Source organism: Tenebrio molitor, chromosome 6 (genome assembly GCF_963966145.1).
Source record: "Tenebrio molitor chromosome 6, icTenMoli1.1, whole genome shotgun sequence".
NCBI lineage: Eukaryota > Metazoa > Arthropoda > Insecta > Coleoptera > Tenebrionidae > Tenebrio > Tenebrio molitor.
In genome coordinates this window covers 6,639,695-6,658,027 of record NC_091051.1, presented here as the reverse complement: position 1 = coordinate 6,658,027, position 18,333 = coordinate 6,639,695, and the positions used below count along the sequence as shown (strand labels likewise).

Here is an 18,333-nt window from a genome sequence, read left to right as displayed (position 1 = left end):
TGGACGATAGATGGCGCGGTTACGAACCGCTCATTTAATTTTACTTATTTACTTTTTTGAACTTGTGCCAGACAAAACATGTGATCGCATGTAGGGAAGATGTTAAAATCGTAGAACGTAATATATTGCAAAGTAGTAATGAGTCATTTGTGAAAATAAGGCGTAAATCACGCGTAAATCACTTTACAGGCTGCTGTAATGTGTTTACAAAATGGCAATTTTTCGGCGAGTGTTTTTGACTGAACGATTTCTGTGGGATCATAAATTAGTCTTGCGGGGGTAAATTTGAAATGTTTGTAGTTTTTCAAAATATTATGATGGATTAGTTGTTTTGTTATTGTTGGGGGCGCTTCCGTCGTTATTAAATGAAGATTCGTAAGGTGTGTCCCCACTTTTGATCGTCGACCAATCAGAATCCAGACAGCACGCCGGTAATCGACATAAAAGTGTTAGAAACACGCTGAATCTAGCATTCTATAGAAGCACGTGAGAAAGTGATTGTCATCAAGCACAAAAATTACAGTGAGTTTGGTGTTCTTCAAAAACAAGAAACCCGAAACCTCAGCCATGGCCTTCATGATGCCAGTTGTAAAGAACGATTGGGACATCTACAAGTCCAATCGTTCTAGAAGAGTCTCCGAGTGCTCGAACCCGACTTCTTGTCGTTCTAGAAAAGTGTCGGAGTGTAAATCCGAAGGACCAAGCTTGTCGACTTCGCCGGGATCAGACTACATGGTCTCGTCGCCGACCCATCGCAGTGTCCCGGCGAACATGTCGAGACAGTACTCCAGGGCGAGCTCCAGGACCTCCCAGAGCAGCCTGCAGAGTCCCATCAAGAGCACCTCGTCGTCGCCGCCAAAGAACGGCTCCGAATCGAGTCTGAACAAGTTTCACAACAGACTTCTCGACAAGCTGAAGAAGTCGCTCCGGAGTAAAGACTCCGACACCGAAAGGACGAGCTCCTGAGATGAGGGATGCGACTCCCTCCAAAATAAGGACTCCACCTCCTAGGGAGTGAGGCTTTGATGTAGAGTCAGTGATGCGTTTTGCGACCGAAGCTAACCGGACTACGACTACGTATGTTCAGGTATAGCAATTGATATATTGCCCTGTGATATGTAGCAAAATGTAGTTTATTGTTAGATCCATACTATACACTTAAGATAATTTTTGGAGGCTAGCTCGGTCGGTTTGTATTCTAGTGGGGTGACCAAATGTCAACGCAAGAGTCAACTATTCAGCATCGTAGAGTGTAACTTTAGAGAATATTTAGACACCCCACTAAGTCGAATTGCTTCAATTTGAAGGTGTTATTTATTAGATTATATTTTTGTTTAATCGAAAGACTGTTGGGAGGACTTGGGAGTTTTTAATAAGATATATCGAAAAATAGCCTATATTGCTTGTTATATCAGTATATGCATAGTTTATAAGTGGAGCAACTGTAAAATCGGAGGGTTGATTTTTAGTGAGGCCTAAACTAGTTTTGTTATGGATGACACTAAAAACACCACCTTCACTCTGCTAGTGGAACATTCCAGTTGAAATAGTTTTGCAATCATATCTAACGAATTACACGTACAATAAAATATTATAAATTGGATATAATAAATCATTTTGAGACCATTTGGTGTGTCGTTCTACGTACGGTGTACAAATGTGTTCTATGCAAACTGTGAACTTTGTATAGTATCAACATTTCATTACTTAATTTGCTAAGTATATGGAACCAATTTGTATGTTTATGGAGAATAAAAGATGCCTTATGGCCGTGTGTTAACAATCTCTCGATTGATTTCCTTTTTCCTGACCAGCGCTCGTTATCTCGACAGATTAAACAAACTCTCGTTGGCGAATCGACCCAATGGAAAAGTACTGGCTGCTTTATAAGTAGTGTCGCTCACATTATACACGACGTCGACTAACCTACGCTATAAATAGACAGCAATAACTTTTGTGTCGCATGTTCCACAAGGAGGGGCACATTTCCAACGCAAGATGAATCGTTCCACCTAATAAAAACGCTTAGGAATCCATCGCTTCACCTTGACAATTAATTCTAGTCCGCACGTCCCAATTAGCATGTCCGATCTGGTCGCCACCAGTACGGTCATGTCTTCCGGGGTGCAGAACGTTGACCCTGCGGACAAACGGCGATCTTCAATGGGGTTAATTTCTCGGTTGAATGCCGTGTAAATAGTGTTACGTCACTGGTTGAATAAACTCCCGTTCTTGATCTCCATTTCACATTTTCAAAACATTCCGCATCAAGGCCGTTGAGGCAGGGTAATCCCCTCTGAATCGATCAGAAGGTTCTCGGGAACAGGTGTCAGATGTGGTCAATGCGATCATCTGTCCGGGCAAAAAAGCTTGCAGCAGCATGACGAAACATGTTTCCACGTCGGCTGCCTCGGCTTGATATCGCAGTGGAAATTTCCACTGGATGAACGAATCCTTTCTCTTTTCAGACGCGTTTTCATTTCGGATTTACTGGTTCGTTGTGGCAACTGACAAAATCTTCGGATCTCTTGGAACAAATCAAACAGTTGATTTTGTAATGAATTCTTGTTGGTCGAGCTATAAAAAGCGGTGTTTACGAGTGCGGCGTCGGGATCTGCGATCTTTGTAAACTTTCTTCGGCGATATTGTGCCGGAAGGGGGCCGAAGAGAAAGACGCAGGAAGATCGATATGACACGCCTTCACATACGCTCGGTGGGAGAGTACGCGAGCAGACAACCTTCAACGGCCTTTCTGACCTAGCTAATGGTGATGCATTTCGACTGCGTCTTCCGGAGTGAATAATCCGGGGCTTCCGGACACCTTGACGCGACGAGTTCTGCCGCTCCAAAAATTTTAGATGTCATTCGAATGACACAGGTACGAAAAATACTCGCTCCCCTAATAAACCAGACGGTAAACAGAAGTGGCGGCCAAGGCGTCGCGCTCTTGGCACTTCTTCAATCATCGCGTTTGCCAATGGCGCCCAAAGACGTCTAAAAATGGCCAACGCGTTTATTGCGTAACGACATTGTTTGTCGACTGGGTTAACAATTACGGTGGAAATTGGTGTCGTGACGCGCTGGAAACCGAGACGATCTCCAAGAAGTTCACGACCTTAGGGATGTTGCGTGGCGGTGGAAAATTACTCCGGGAAAAGGCAAAGGCTTTTAGTTCGCCCAATATTGATTCAATCTTCGACTAGTCAATTACCTCCCAAAGATCAAGGGAAATAACTTTGACTTTCAATCAATTTTTCATTTTCTTCTTCTGCGCACCACTTACGTAACGATTCCACCCGTAAAGATCATCCCTTTCGGAAAATAAATCACGATGATGTCGTTACTTTCCCATTTATTGTGCACCAGTTTCAGTTCTTTTATCATTCAAATGTATGGTTTTTTTTATCGCGTTCCACCTAGGTACAACCTTGAATTTTTTACCATTGTATTATTAGGACGATTATTGTTTGCGTGGGCTGCAAATATTTCTAATAAATGAGTTTACTGTTGTTAGTCATAAAAGATTTGATGCTGATAACAATGCGCAATGATTGCACTTTTTGTAATCTACCTACTCTACAAATTGGGGATTCATTTTTTCCAGAGATTGACTCCGTTCCAGAGATTATTCTGCTGTGTCATCCAGCTCAATCTGACAAAGATTAGTTAGTCAGCCACTGATATAATCACCGACAATCACGCGTAGGTACCTGGCAACGTTCTTTGTAAAAATATTCCATTCATTATATATTCGCCAAATACATCAACCTTGCTGGTACTTTTCCCCTGGAGTTCTGTGAAATACCAGTTGATTAGATTGCAGAAGAAGAAAACCGTCATTAGCAACGTCTTAGTGGTTATTAAATTAGAGAGCATTTATTGGAAATCGCGAAAATATGTCATCATCTTTCGTGAAATAATGCAAAATTGCCAAGATGATAAAGTGTATCAAGTACAAAGCACCTTGATGATTTGCAGAACTGATCCAATTCAACGTAAAATTAAGTAAAGATTAAAATAAAATAATCGTGAGCAAAAATATGAGCAATAAATTTTAATTGAACTGAACTCTCCATTGTAATTTATAGAACGCTGGAAAACGTTAACTAAACATATAAAGTAAACTAATAAAGTGTACTTTACCTTTCAGAATCTAAATTTATTGTTGGTGTTACTCCCTTATACTGTCGAATATTTTTTTAATTAATTGACTACAGTCTGTTGATTTAGTTTATGATCTTAACTAGAAATGAGGCCATAAACTGTAACATTTATGTGTATACGTGGAGTTGAAAAATACAAGCTTTTCTTTATTATTTATTTACATTATTTTTACGTACAGTATGTATATTTTTTATAAATTTAATTGTGTGCGGTCAGTCTCGACAATACAGTTTTTGAACTGGACAAGTATTCACTTCTTCATTCACCATTATGATTATCCAACCAAAATTTTCCTTTGTGGAAAACTGTAATGAACGCTAACATCGCCACTACAATAGAAGCGCCATAAACAGTGTACCTTTCCTGTCGTAAAGCCTTCAAAATGTTGTGGTCCACCTTTGAAAGAAGATTACACCAATGGAACTACGAACACTCTTGCTGAAGCTTACTTTTCCAAGAGATTTTTAATTCAGAAAAATATCTTACTCGACGACAAATTGATTTGGTTTGTGATGAGATAATCATTGTAATAAATATAATTTTCTTAGCGGGATGCCTATTAAAGGAAAAAATGTGAATTGCAGAAAATGTATGGCAAACAAAATTTCTACCCACACAGCAGAGACGAGCTTTGGTCAACAAACAAACAATTTTGTTGATAAGGGTGAAAAGTAATTGCTAATGAAAAGATGAGTGAGATTAAGACAGTCAACAAAAACAAATCACTAATATCTCTAGGCCAAATAATCTTAGTTGTCAGATTTACTTAATAATGTCTTCTCAGAACATAATTAGAGGTTTTGTAAAGTTTTTCCAAAAATTTCGTTGCCAAACTTTCAAAAAGAAGAGACGGAATTTTTTTCGCACTTTGCTGATGTTCTTTTATCTCCACTTACCTAACTTGATTGTTGAACTGTTTTAATTTAATATTGTTATTGTCTAACATAATCTTTGTGTTTGCCAAAACTAACATTCTGACATTTTAAATTTTATTGACTTTTAATTGGTTGAATCGTAAATTTTAACATTCACAAATACAACCCGTGTAAATAAATAAATTTAAATTACGACAGTTTTTGCAATATTTTCACTTGTACTATCTCAAATGTGAGCTTTGGCAGTGTTTATCCAAGTTTATACCCAGAGAACTGGAGTGTTTAGAAATGTTTGTCATTCAGTGCTTTATCAACAGTTGAGAGGTATAAATATCGGCAGCGTTGTGGGTGAATGTCAATTAATTTTTTTCATTGAAAAACGTTATAGGAAGTTATGTATGCATTGTCAGTTAAAAAAAAAACGACCTTGACGTCAACCGTATCTAACAATAAAATAACTGCAAAATTAATTCTGGAAAAGAAAACCATTTGCTTTTTAAACCTGTGCAACGCTGTTTTTGTTGCGTTGTTTGTCCAAATATTTGAATATTCATTTGTTATTTAAATATTTTTTTAGCGGTAAGTCGCGTTGGACGATAAATATGTGATGCGTACGCCAGTTCGAATAAATAATCCAAAATGGGTCAGTCGAAATTAGGTCAGTGAAACTGAATCGTGTTTTCATCCCCCGGATAATTGCAGTGCGTGGAACAAAGACGAGGATCACTTTTCAGATTCACTTTAGTGACGTCACAGAGTGCAGGTCCTGGAAAATAACAGTCCGGCGTCCTTACGCCAGGCGTGCCTACGTGCGTCTCGGCATGGAATGCTAGTACGCCGCAGAAGACCGTAAGAAGGATCGATAGATTCAGATTTGCATAAATTCGTACTGCCGCAACAATGTTATCTACCGATGCGACTAGATTTTTACAATTCCAGTGATAAGATCTGACAATAACTGGAATCGATGCGATGGCAAGGTGTTTCAAATTTCACGTGATAGGAGCCTAGATTTTGGCGCAGATATGAAGAATGTAGGAGTTAATCAAGTGATGATGCATGGTGTAATATCAAAGTGCGCACATCGATAAGGAATTGTTTCGTTACACAAATTCGTAATCAATAAATTTTCCACGATTACTCAGTTGCAAACGGAAATTTATACTGAAATGGGGTGCTGCGTCAACGCATAAACTTCCTTTATAACGCTTTGGAACTGTTGGAATTTATAAAGAGCACGGAGGAAAACAATTTTTTTGGAAATCGAGACCGATCGAATTTTTTGAGACATACAGAGTGTCTCCATTGTACGTTGTTAAATGAAGGCAAAGGAATATTAGGATAATGTGACAACATCATCTAGTTTATTCTCGAAGGTATCAACAATAATGAATAATATTTTCTCCTCTACAAAACAAGCTACATATTTGTAAAACGAAGTCGACAGCAAGTTTTTTTTGACTACCATTTTGAGATTCTGACACTTTATGATAACGAGTGTTGAATAAATTTGTGGTCAAGCGGGGCGTGGTTTTCTCTTCCTTTTCCAGACATACAACGTCCTCTTTTTGGTTGATCCTTCACACACATAACCTCATTTTGATCGCATCTTTATTTGTTGTGATAAATAACAAATTAAACCTTTCAGTTCATTTTATATTATTTTTGTTTCTCTACTTCTACTCTTTCGTTCTACGCTTCTTTTCGACCGCTGAAGAAACTACGCCGTACGGAAACAAAAGCAAACACCAGACTACTTGACATACATTTTTTGAATACATGTTACATTTTAATTTTAATTCATTCACGTTGAAATATTTCGTAGGTATGTGCATTCATATGCAACGTTGCCAAGTTTTTCAGGAAAAATGGAGACAAAGTAATTTCTTGAAATGGTGCAGTCAACAATTCCAAACTGGATTTAAGTCCTTTAAATTAGCCTAGAGAGGGACTTTTATATTTTTTTCACATAGATGCTTTACACGAGCGATATTCGGTGTGAGTATTGCGTAGTTGATGCAATTTACAATGTTTTTAACATTTTAATTATGATCTCAACATTTCGGTCATTATTAATGGTTATTTTCCATTTACTGCACCATTTCTGACCTGAACTGATTGACCAATAAAGAAACACTAACCCTAATAAAGAAATTAAATAGCATAATAAAAAGGCGCCATTTGACTGACATTAAGATCTGATAATCACACATTATGATCTAGCATTTATTACATTATGGAAAATTTTCATTTGCACCAATTTCAAGGAGATACTTTTAATTTAAACTTTATACAAAATTCCTTTCTAATTATTTCTGCAAAATTTAGAGAAATAGAACTCAGTCAAGTTCATACTTTCTTCCTTCCTAAAAAATTGTTTTTATTTTTTAACTTCAATCAAATTTAATTGTATTACAAAAATAAAACTCATTTCGCTTAAACAACTGGTGCTAGTGAAGCCAATTCAAAAAGAAAGTTTACAACTGAAAAGAAAAGTAAAAGTGGATGTTATTTTCGGATCGTAAAAAGTAAGAATCCGTCTAACTAATATTAAGCGCTTTTATGTTATCTATTGGAAGCGACTCTTCAAGACAACACCTGTTACATAACAAGTTTTTGATTGATTTTTACTTGAAATTAACTTCGTTTATTAATGTTTACATTCCGAACATTTGGCACACCGATTTTTGTAGCCTTGAATCGCCAAAGTATGTCCGACCCACTCCTTATTAATAATAAAAAAATTACAAATGAATTTTTGTTTCGTAACCGTTACAACCCACCCACTTACATATTTTCATTTAAAATTCATTAAATTCTTGTGTTCTGTTACAATAAAAAATATCACCAACAACAGTTTTGTACTTTCGTATTTCTGCAAAATATTTTGTTTGTTTTGTCCGCAACAACAAAAACATAAACCTGCCAAAAATGTTTAACCATGTGAGGCAAACTTGTGTAATTCCACCTGAGTACCACGCTGACTTGACGATATTGTGTAGACAGAGAACGCTGCAATCAATAAAATGATAACAGCAACAATAAACAAACAAATTAATTTTTAATGAACGCCTTATCTGTATGATTTGTGGTTTTATAATAATTGTTACGTCTTTCGTACTACGTCAATGGTGACAGCGGTGTCCTACCAGTTACGAATACAATGGATTTTTTGGGTTAAATGGTACGCAATCAATTGACATTGATTAGTGTGCGCCAAATTTGTCACCCAAACTTAACACGACACAGATTGGTCAACGTAATCTTCTGGGCAAACTATTATAGACAAATATTTGAATCTACTTCCTGCACACAATCAATTAGTTGAAGCGTGAGCCAGTTTAAAAATAGTGTTTTGTTTAATTGAATGACCAATTGTATACATCTATTTAAGTCTGGAGGCGTGGTGAGACCAAACACAGCACGTGATATCCGGCACTACATTTATTAATGCACTATACATAATTTATTAATGCGCCGCTACCTATACATCGACCGATCGTTAGATTAGCGTGATTTCAGTCAGGTGTCATATAACAAAGGATATGTGAACAATTGCAATCCAAGAAAGAGAAACGAAAAATTCCATTTCACTGAGATTCAGTCACTAATTCAGATCAATGATCGTCGATGTGGAAACGATACAGATAAGAGTCGTCGATTGTGAAGCGCCATCCGATATTTCCTCGAGCTTAAGTACGCAAATCTGTGTAGGACGAGACAATGAGTTTTTTTCAAATGTTTGTGTAATCTAAAATAGTTAACATTTAGGTTTCTGGCGCCAGATGAGCGCATAACGACGCCAACGTTTTAAATTAATAAACGTGATCACTTGACGGGTTTCGCATCAGATCAAAATAAGAAAAATTGGGGCTCGCGGATATTTTAACCTCGAGCTGGTTATCATCCCGTTATCTTTTATCACGCTGTTATGCAAGGGGTATTCAGGATTGGCGATAAACATTTGCCGTAAACAGTTTTGATGGGATCTGGTTACATCCTAATCAAATAATAATTGTGTTTGCCACCGTTTGTTGATCTCATGTGGTAAAGCTTCTGGTGGGAATCGCAGGTCTTGCAAGTGCGTCAAAACTAAATTCGTGCAGGGGTTGCTAACTGTTTGGGGATGACGTTATAGACACGCACACCCCTAAGACAAAAAATTGTGGTTGGTGTCGCTAACCGACCATACTAATCGATCACGAGTTTGGGGTTTACGGAGAGATAATGAAGGAACATTCTAGAACTTGGGCGGGAGGTTCCGTTGCGACTACTGTAAATAGTGGCGTTGTAAATACGCCACATTTTATTACACTAACAGATAATGTGCATGGAGCTTTGCAAAAATTATGGCCAAATATATTGTGTCAATAAAAGCGCGCTTTGTTTAGTTTACAACGGGACTTTTTCCAAACATTTTGGAAATTTTCGGAAGCGAAATGTTTCTTCAAATCGATTCAAAATAGAATTCAATAAAATCGCCCCAGTGGGCGATATTTCTACGTGACGTACAACAAGCTTCCCATATTTGATGATGTGTTCGGTCAATTCAGCAGAAGAGAGTACATGTTTATAATAAATTCAAAAAAACTCCTAAAACGTCAAAATGACATTTCGAATAAATGTTTGTCTTGACTTATAAAATTTTATCTCTGGAGTGTACTGACCGTGTCACACTTAATAACAAAACAAATTGAGGTTATGTTTTAATTTTAAACACTTTTAAAGTAAAATACAAGAATTAACAATTAGAACAAGTAACTAGTGTTTGTTATTTAATACTTGAGTGTCAGTACATGTACAACACTCAGTACAAAACGTCCACACGACCGTTGACAGTTGCCACTGCGATTTGTCAATTTCTGTCATAATTTAAGAAATTTGAGTCACGATTGATGTATTCAAGCGACAGTTTTAGCTCAGGGGGTGTGTCCTGCTGTTACAAATATAATATGTATTAAAGCTTCCTTCATTTTACATTGCATTCTGTATTGTTTACCCTCCAGACCAACCCCTATGACCAAGGGGTTGTATGTAAATCTTGTCTCTGTACACCCCTTTTAGTCTCCTTGCGCTTAAAATTGAAGCGACCCTCATCTTCCATTGGACCTTTATGATTCGGAGATAAGGGTTACTTGTGGTTGAAGAAAGTGTTCTTTGAGGGTTGTAATGTACCAAACAGAGTGGTAGGTAATGTTGAATTATTGATCAATTTTGTAAATAATTGGAAAGATCAACCCTAATTGAATGAACGTACGTGGACTTGGGACGTTGGACAAATTCCCAGTTAATCTGCAAATTTTTTTCACTAGGACAATTTGAAATCGATTTCATTTGGCAACAACTGACGCTTCTGTTAATTAAAAACAGGTGGGATTAAAACCGTGATGACGACGTACACATACACGTGATAAGTGTGGGTGTAGTGAAACAATCATGTTGCTGATAAAATAATTTTTTTGGGGAAATAGGTACATAGTTCTCGATAAAGAGCAAAAAAGAAAACAATTTGATAAAAATTAGGGTCTGTTTGTTATTATTATTTACTTCTTGCAGAAAGAAATCTGCTGCCAAAGCAAAAAGTTGGTTGGTTGGTTGTAGATCCATTGATTCGTCGAGATATTCAATCAATGTTTAGAAAGGGAATCGTTATTATTGAATTAGTTTCCCCATTATTCATTTCGTTTTCACTTTTTTACTTTGCACAATTTCACGGCAGCCGTAAAATCAATAAACTATAATTTGCATTTATTGATGTTTTAAAAAACATTTTATTATCTACACCTACAGTATCTTAGGTATGTTGTGTGATTTTTTTTAACATTTTTTTTTAACTATAAAATCATTTTTTGCTTTTTTAATGTATTGTCCCCATTTTTGTTCAAATTTTATCCTAGTATGTGACAAGATTTTATACTTCTTGGTTAAGAATCCAAAATGTTCAAGAGTTATTTTGACCAATGAATGAAAAGTTGACGTCAATGTCTCTGGAACTTTCTAGTCACTGCTTCCAAACCCATATACATATACACAAATGCAGTCCTAATCAGGGTGACCTCTTTCGAAATAAGTGTAAAAAATGGGAGGTCAATGCCTTCACATTGTCACCTTTACGATGTGTCAACATGAAGCACTCATGTTTGCAGTGTGCAAGTAGATACTCACTCAGTGTACTTGCAAGAATGCAAAGTAATTATAAAAATACACAATTTTGTTTGTGACGAAAGTCTGTGATCTTGCACAACAGAAAGCAAATTACCTTATGATGGAGGTAAAGTTAAATTGGTGTCTAATGGATACTGAATATTGACTGGTCCCGAACCAAATATTTTCCGTTATAATTTCGAAATATTGTGTTGGTTTATTAATTCAATAAGAAAGTTTAATGGAATTAAAAGATTAAAACCTCATTTATCACTCCCACGTTCGTCAAAAGTTTTCAGCGTACGTAGCAGCTTCGACGAAAGAATTCAATTCTCGGTTATTTTTATGTGAATTATGTTCTTGAATAAAATTTTGGAACAAAGCGTACCTATTAAAATGTGCTATAACTGCGCATCGCGCCATTTGCCTCTAATAATAAATATGTGGGTCAGAAAAGAATGTTCTTCATCGATTGCAATCAAAGAACAAATTTGAAAAAATCTTTTTCAATGTTAGCAAAACACACCATCACATCTATTTTTATTTGTTGCACAATCGAGGGGCAAATAAATGTTCATTATTTCAGTTGACTTTGATTTTTATTATATTTATTTTTGCTGAAATGATAAATTTTGTGCAGGATGTTTCTGACATATCTGGAACAAGGATCGCACTTGGTGTATTCTTTTTATATAATAAGTTAACATTGAATGGTATAAAAAAAGACAAATCTAAACAATGACGGTTTATTCAAAGTCAAATTTTATTTGCTGGTGGCCACCGTTTGAGCATCAAACGTGTCAAACCATACGACACAAGGTAATAAAAATAATTAAAAGAACAGAAAAGACTGAGTAGGCCTCAACATGGTTTCAATTAGATAATTGACTTTGTTTTGCGGAATCACATTTCTCTTGAAAAATTACCAAAGGACCATCTGTTTTGTTGCGGAAGAGCTCCAAATTACTCAAAGATAAAGTAAAATAATTGAGCAACTGCATTTAAAAAGAAAGCGCTGCGCTTTTGCAACGTATGAACTATTTTTTTATTAATTGGTTATTTTACCCTTAAGTGGGGAACAATTTAGGCTAATCGTTCCTCTAATTGCCGTTTAACCTATTGCCAAGACACCCTATTTATCACGCCTCCTCTCCTCTAATTTGACGTTTTGCAAACAGTGTTGTTGCAAATTACGCCCACAGAACTCATCACGGAACACCACCTGATGCCATTCTTCCTTCCAATTTATTTGTTCTTGCGTGCGAGCGCAACTGCGTAGAGTTCAAGGAAAAGCATCAAGGAAATGGACAGTATAAACCGAACCCGAGAAACCCAAACAGATAAAAAGGCGATACAGGTAGAAGTGGCATTGACCCTCCGTTTTAAAGATTTCATCCGTTTATTTGAACGTCTTGGTGGTTAAAAATAATTAAACTTCAGCTTTTCTTTGGCATTTTATTGTTTTTCTCGTCCAACTGCATCTCCTGTCATCGTAATAAAATTTATATGTTGTAGAATGATTGTGTTTGACCTTTGATAGATAGCTTTATAATGTGATTTCCTCAGGAAATTCTATTAATAAGTTTACTAAATATTTTTAGGTCAATTATGTTATAAATTAAAATCGATAAAGATATATAATGGGTATTTGCAATAAAACTCGCAGTTATTGATTTCTCTCAGCCCATACACGTTTCATTTGTTAAACATAAATAATAAATATGTCACTCGTTTTTCCGTTGCCAAAAATTGAGATTTTATTACTTCAACAGATAAAAAGGTTACGACTACATCGATGATCGTAAATTAGTCTGATTATAGCATTGTAAAGAAATTGTTTCGTTGATTAAATCCTAAAATGTAAACAAAATGTATTTGTTTATATCTGTTAATACTTCTTTGACACCCGCCATGTGGTCTTTTTGCGTGATTCTTTATATTTACGAAATCAAAAGCATTTTCAAAGTTCCTCTTTTCATTTTTGTATTTTTGTCTAACAGAAATAATAATAATTAATCAGTTATAACATAATACACTAGCTCTTACTGGATTCTTCTAAAAAAGCTATAAAAAAGGTGAACCAAATTCGTTTACCACATAAGTTATATTTTGAGTTGATTTTGATTTAATTTGTTTTCTGAAAATAAACCTAAACAAATCTCTTTGTGCATCTTTAGTAATAATTATTATTATGTATTTAATTAAACTGAAAACCGCGCGCTTGCGATAAACAGCTAATAGAAAGCTTGCATTTGGTACGGTTGCCACGGCAACGACAAACATTTCCTGCAATTTTTGGCCATCAAGAAAATTAATAAGTGGAAACTTTTTCCATGTATGTGATTGGCCAAAACATTTTTTAATCATTATTATGATTAAAATAGATGAAAACCGGGAACACTGAAGGTTTGACACTTAAAATAAATTCCTCACTTTCATCAATCACTTGGTTTGGTGTTGCGATTTTCGTATACCGGGTGATTTTTATATTTCTCATAGAATCCCCCATGTGCTTGGGAATTAGCGCAAATTAAGAAATAATTCATCCACTAGCGAGATTATTATGAAAAATTAAACTACAATTATACAACAAGCTTGTGGAGCTTGCTTCTGTAATGTGCGAATTATGAAGCTTTGTAGATTCTCGTTGGGAATTGACTCACCAACTGTTGGACTGTTTACAGGAGCAGTGGCGTAGATAAGGGGGGGGGGTCCAGGGGGTCCGGACCCCCCCCAGAGCTCATCCATATTCTTTCACAACTGAATAATACTTTTTTTAAAATGAAGGTGACAAAAGTTAACTAACATTTCAGCCTGCTAAAAATGATAGTGGCAAGAAAATACTTTTACTAAAATATTTTTTTCACAACTTTTTCGACAGTTTAGTTTAAAAAATCTTCCAACTTTGTTCCAAAAATGGTTTGAATATTTTCATCTGAACAAAAGTTAAGAGGGGGTATAAGTTTTACCATGCACTGTACCTGTACATAAGGTATTGAAAAAAAAATCACGATTTAAAAATTGAAAGATCGACTACATAAAATGCATTCACGTTGTTTTGGCCTAATGGGAGGCCATGGAAATTTTGCATTTAATTTTAGTAACGCTGTCTGTTGAATTAGGTTATATTTTTTTAAGTTTGAGGTTGTAAATAGCGTCAATGTCTAGTGCATTTTTGTCAGTTTTACTACTTTGCAATAGAAGAATACTCAGACATCGCGGGAAATTCAGCAACATGTTATGTTCATTTTAATAGGTCCGCATGTCAGGCACTTTAGTGACAGAAATCAAACAGTGTCCAACATTAAAAAAATTAATCATGGCCTCTCGTTATGCCAAAATAACGTGAACGTTGCGTGCCTGCCTAAGTACTGTCGCGAGCAATAAATTTTGGTCGTCAATGTCATTTCAAAATTTGGTTAGTCACAAATTTAAAAAAAAATTCCTAGCGGATTATGTCCACGTCAACAAAGTGTAAAAAAATGAAAAAAAAAATGAAAATCAATGTCATACGACATGATGATAGGTTAGATATTTAGGTACGACCGTTTTACAATGTGATCGCGTTTTCTCGAAGGACCAGATTTGCGATATCGTTTGGCGCTTTTAAAATTGGTGAAGCAAAAGAAATGATGTTTCTGGTTTTATTTCTCAGTTGCAAGTGCGATACAGAACTAACAAGGGTTTGCGTTAGGGGGGGTGGTAACCCCCACCAGTGGTAGGGCTAACGGCCTGAACACAATAGACCATTTAAATTGCGTCAAAGAATAACATTGACGACCAAAATTTAATGATCGCGAGTATACGTACGTATTTGTTTAAATCATGATCTTTTTTAATTAAAACAGCATAATTTTTGGCGATTTTTTTCCGTGCTGGACTATTTATCTAAAATTGTTCTTGGAGGTTTTTTTGTTTTTTTTTTTTCAACATGAGTATAAACAATAAACATGTGTTCCTTCAAGTCGTATTGTGATAATTTCATATTCTAGTGTTATAAGTAGGAAACTACATTGAAAACCAAAAACTTAATGCAAAAGTACGTGGACCCCCCCCAAAGCAAAAAGCTATCTACGCCACTGTACAGGAGGTAAAGCTTAATTTCGGCTGCTTCGTGGAACAGCCTCCCGAATTCGCAGAAATGTACCACTTCAGGCAGCCTTCATAATGATGTGGCGTCTACACTTACATCTCCAATAGGAAGCTTTTCAAGAATAAAATATATCCCTTGTAAAGCGCTTTTTCGCGCAACATTTTGATAAACATCACGACTTTTTCACAAAGCATCCCTATTTGAGTTTTTATTTCCATTGTTTGAGTGTTTACGCTGGAAAAGCTCGCGTTAACCTTCGATAATATTCCATAAGTTGTTTGCAAAACTGAAAGACCCAGGAACAAGACAAAATCGCATTTGCTCGCTACCCAAGTAAGTTGTTTTAAAGCCGGCGAAGATGTCGGGAGTGGGTTTCGTTAATTGTCAGATAACAAAGAGGGGCTATTGTTTGTGGTGGCACAAGAATACAATACGACCTGCAAAGTTGCGAAAAACATTGTTGAGGTACGAAGAGCGCAAGGTGTAGGAGGAAGACAAATTAATGTGGAAGTTTTGACAAAACCGTTTGTAATTGGCATAAAAAAGGAAGGATGTTCCACTTAAAACTTTTCACGAGACCTAGATTGCAGTATCCAGTTCAGCAACCACATTTGTTTGTATAAATGAGCTGAAGATTAAATACCTACGGAATCGAATAAAAACCAACACATAAAATTAATGCAGATTTTTTTAAATATGTATTCGCAAAACATGTTTGACAAAATTTGCAAAACATTTAAATTCCTCTTTTTATGTTTCACGCCTTATAAAAACCGTCTTCACGACATTCACAATTTTGCGCTTCAACAAATAAAAACTTTCTTTGATCTAGTGTGTAGGTATGTAGAAAATTTATTAAATGAGCAAATTGAAGTAAAGTACTCTATATTTGTTCAGTTTGTTAAAGTTAACGATGAAAAGTGCGATAATTGCTTTTCAAGTGTCACGCAAAAGAACTGGAAATGGTGCTAATAAACACATCGTGCAATAAACAGTAAATGGACGAAACTGCATAAAAATATTGTGACAAGTTCAAAGTGTAAACGATTTGTTGGCGTCGTCGTCTCATTATTGTTCTGTTGTATGTTTATGCTCTGTCAATAAAAATTGGCAAATTAATGTTGAACAGTTCTCGCTCCGGATTCATCCAGTTAATGCTCTCACTGAATCAATCGAGGTTTCAACTTTACCATCCTCAATCACAAGTGTTTAATGGGTGCAATAAAAATAATGCGCTTGTTTAGCCAACAATTAATATGTATCAAGCATGAGTAACTGTCTTTTTAATAGTGAATTTTGTGTCTGCTGTACCCTCTAATCAATCTTGCAAATTGCTTGGTTTTAATTTAACGCATGGAACTCGATACTGCTGTGTTAATTAAAATTACCTCATATGATATCAAAGGTTGAGTTTAGGTCGAAACATTGAAAACACCACCAAGGACATTGCAAATATTGACCCTACAGCCGCGAACTTGGCACTCATTATTAATACAGAAAATAAAACCATCAATGGAGTGGCATCATTTAAACCAAATAAAAAGTTAATTAACTGGTTTGTTTGTTTTAATTTTAATTTCCATCAGTTTTGTTGATTTCTAGTCAACAACAAACTAGCCTTGAGCCTTGTTTTGTGTGTCAGATCGAGAGTAGTTCTCGTCAAAATTTATTAATAGAGACGTACACGATGAGGCACGACATTGTGACAGAATCTACATGCGTGGTGCGCATTTAAATCACAATCGACTGAACGTCAAAGAGTTAGCGCCATTTACAGGTTTGACGTCATTGTCGTTGGAGTTGGCCACCAAGAGCAAAGCCAAACTCGTGGACTTTTCTGTCACAGACGTCACTCCTATTTTGGTGGTTTAATTTTGAATTCTGTGCAGATCATAGACAAAAGTTGGCATGTTGTTTGCATTTTAGACGTTTCTTGTTGAATAAGCAAATACAATCTGTTACTCATGAATTCATTCACTCGGTTAAAATGTGTACATTACGCATCTGTTTCCATACCATAATTATACTGTAATTGGTTTAAAAATAAATACACAAGTAATTACATGCTGACGTGTCATAAAGTCGGTGGACGTTATTGGGTGAAATTTCTTGGAGAAGAATTGCAAGGAACTGCGTCTAACGGAAGGAAGTCTGAGATCAATAAGTCCAGAGTTGGTTTAATAAGTCGGTTGTGGTCTCAAGCCGCAGAGACTTGCAACAGCAAAACCGTTCTTATTTTTAAATTTAGGAGTACGACTCTGCTGTTGGTACTAACTAAGGTAACATCAATATTCAAGGTGTTTTACGGTTCAAAGGTGTTAAACTGGCACCATGAATTAAGAACATGACAATTTAAAATTTGTTTGTAAAAATACCCCATGAGCAACAATTACTGTTTGAGTTGGCAATAAAACTGGTGACTTTTATGTCAGTTCCAACCAGAAAACCATTTTATCAATAAAAGATTACAAAAACCCAGAGACCCAGATGTTTAAATTTGAAATTTATGTAAGTATGTAATAGGTAGAAATCAGTCTTGCCAATTTCAAGTAATTTTTTTATTGCCAATTTTTTTAAATACCTATGTCTTCACTTCCAACATCTGTTGTATATAATTATACCACAGTTAAAACTCCTCTTGAGGGAGAACTCGAGAATTAGCTGTTGGTGGATTTGGTGTCGACGAATAAACTCTCCATAATACATATTTTGTAAGCCCAAGACAGTCTCACAGGAAAAACCTCACAACCTTGTTAAAACTTTAAAGTTGTCTATAAAATTTATTCCGACAGCATTTTAACTAGACAATTTTAAATAATTAATCACCAATTATCTCACTGGGAATGTTTTTATTTTTATTTGAGTCGAATCAAAACAACACAGAATGTGCATTATCTACGAAATCATAACAATCACGATAAGATTGTGACCTTTTTATCAAATGCAAAAAATAATTGAGTTCAGTTTTTACAAAATGTTTTTTAATTTTTAAATACAATAAGTATTACATAATTCGACTCACTTTTGCAGCTAATCTTTTCCTTTGTTGAAAGCAGC

The 18,333-nt window shown here is 35.8% G+C and overlaps 1 protein-coding gene across 1 annotated transcript; it reads left to right on the top strand.

Annotated features, from left to right (window-relative positions):
- The first annotated feature begins 437 nt into the window (after positions 1 to 437).
- Positions 438 to 1,783, top strand: LOC138133742 (uncharacterized). The gene has a single exon (XM_069051694.1). It carries the CDS (start codon positions 568 to 570, stop codon positions 964 to 966), a length of 399 nt encoding a protein of 132 aa, XP_068907795.1. The 5' UTR covers positions 438 to 567; the 3' UTR covers positions 967 to 1,783.
- The last annotated feature ends 16,550 nt before the right edge of the window (positions 1,784 to 18,333 follow it).

What these genes read in the sequence shown, in the direction of transcription:
- LOC138133742 (XM_069051694.1), top strand. Translation starts at nt 568, where the DNA reads ATGGCCTTCATGATGCCAGTTGTAAAGAACGATTGGGACATCTACAAG.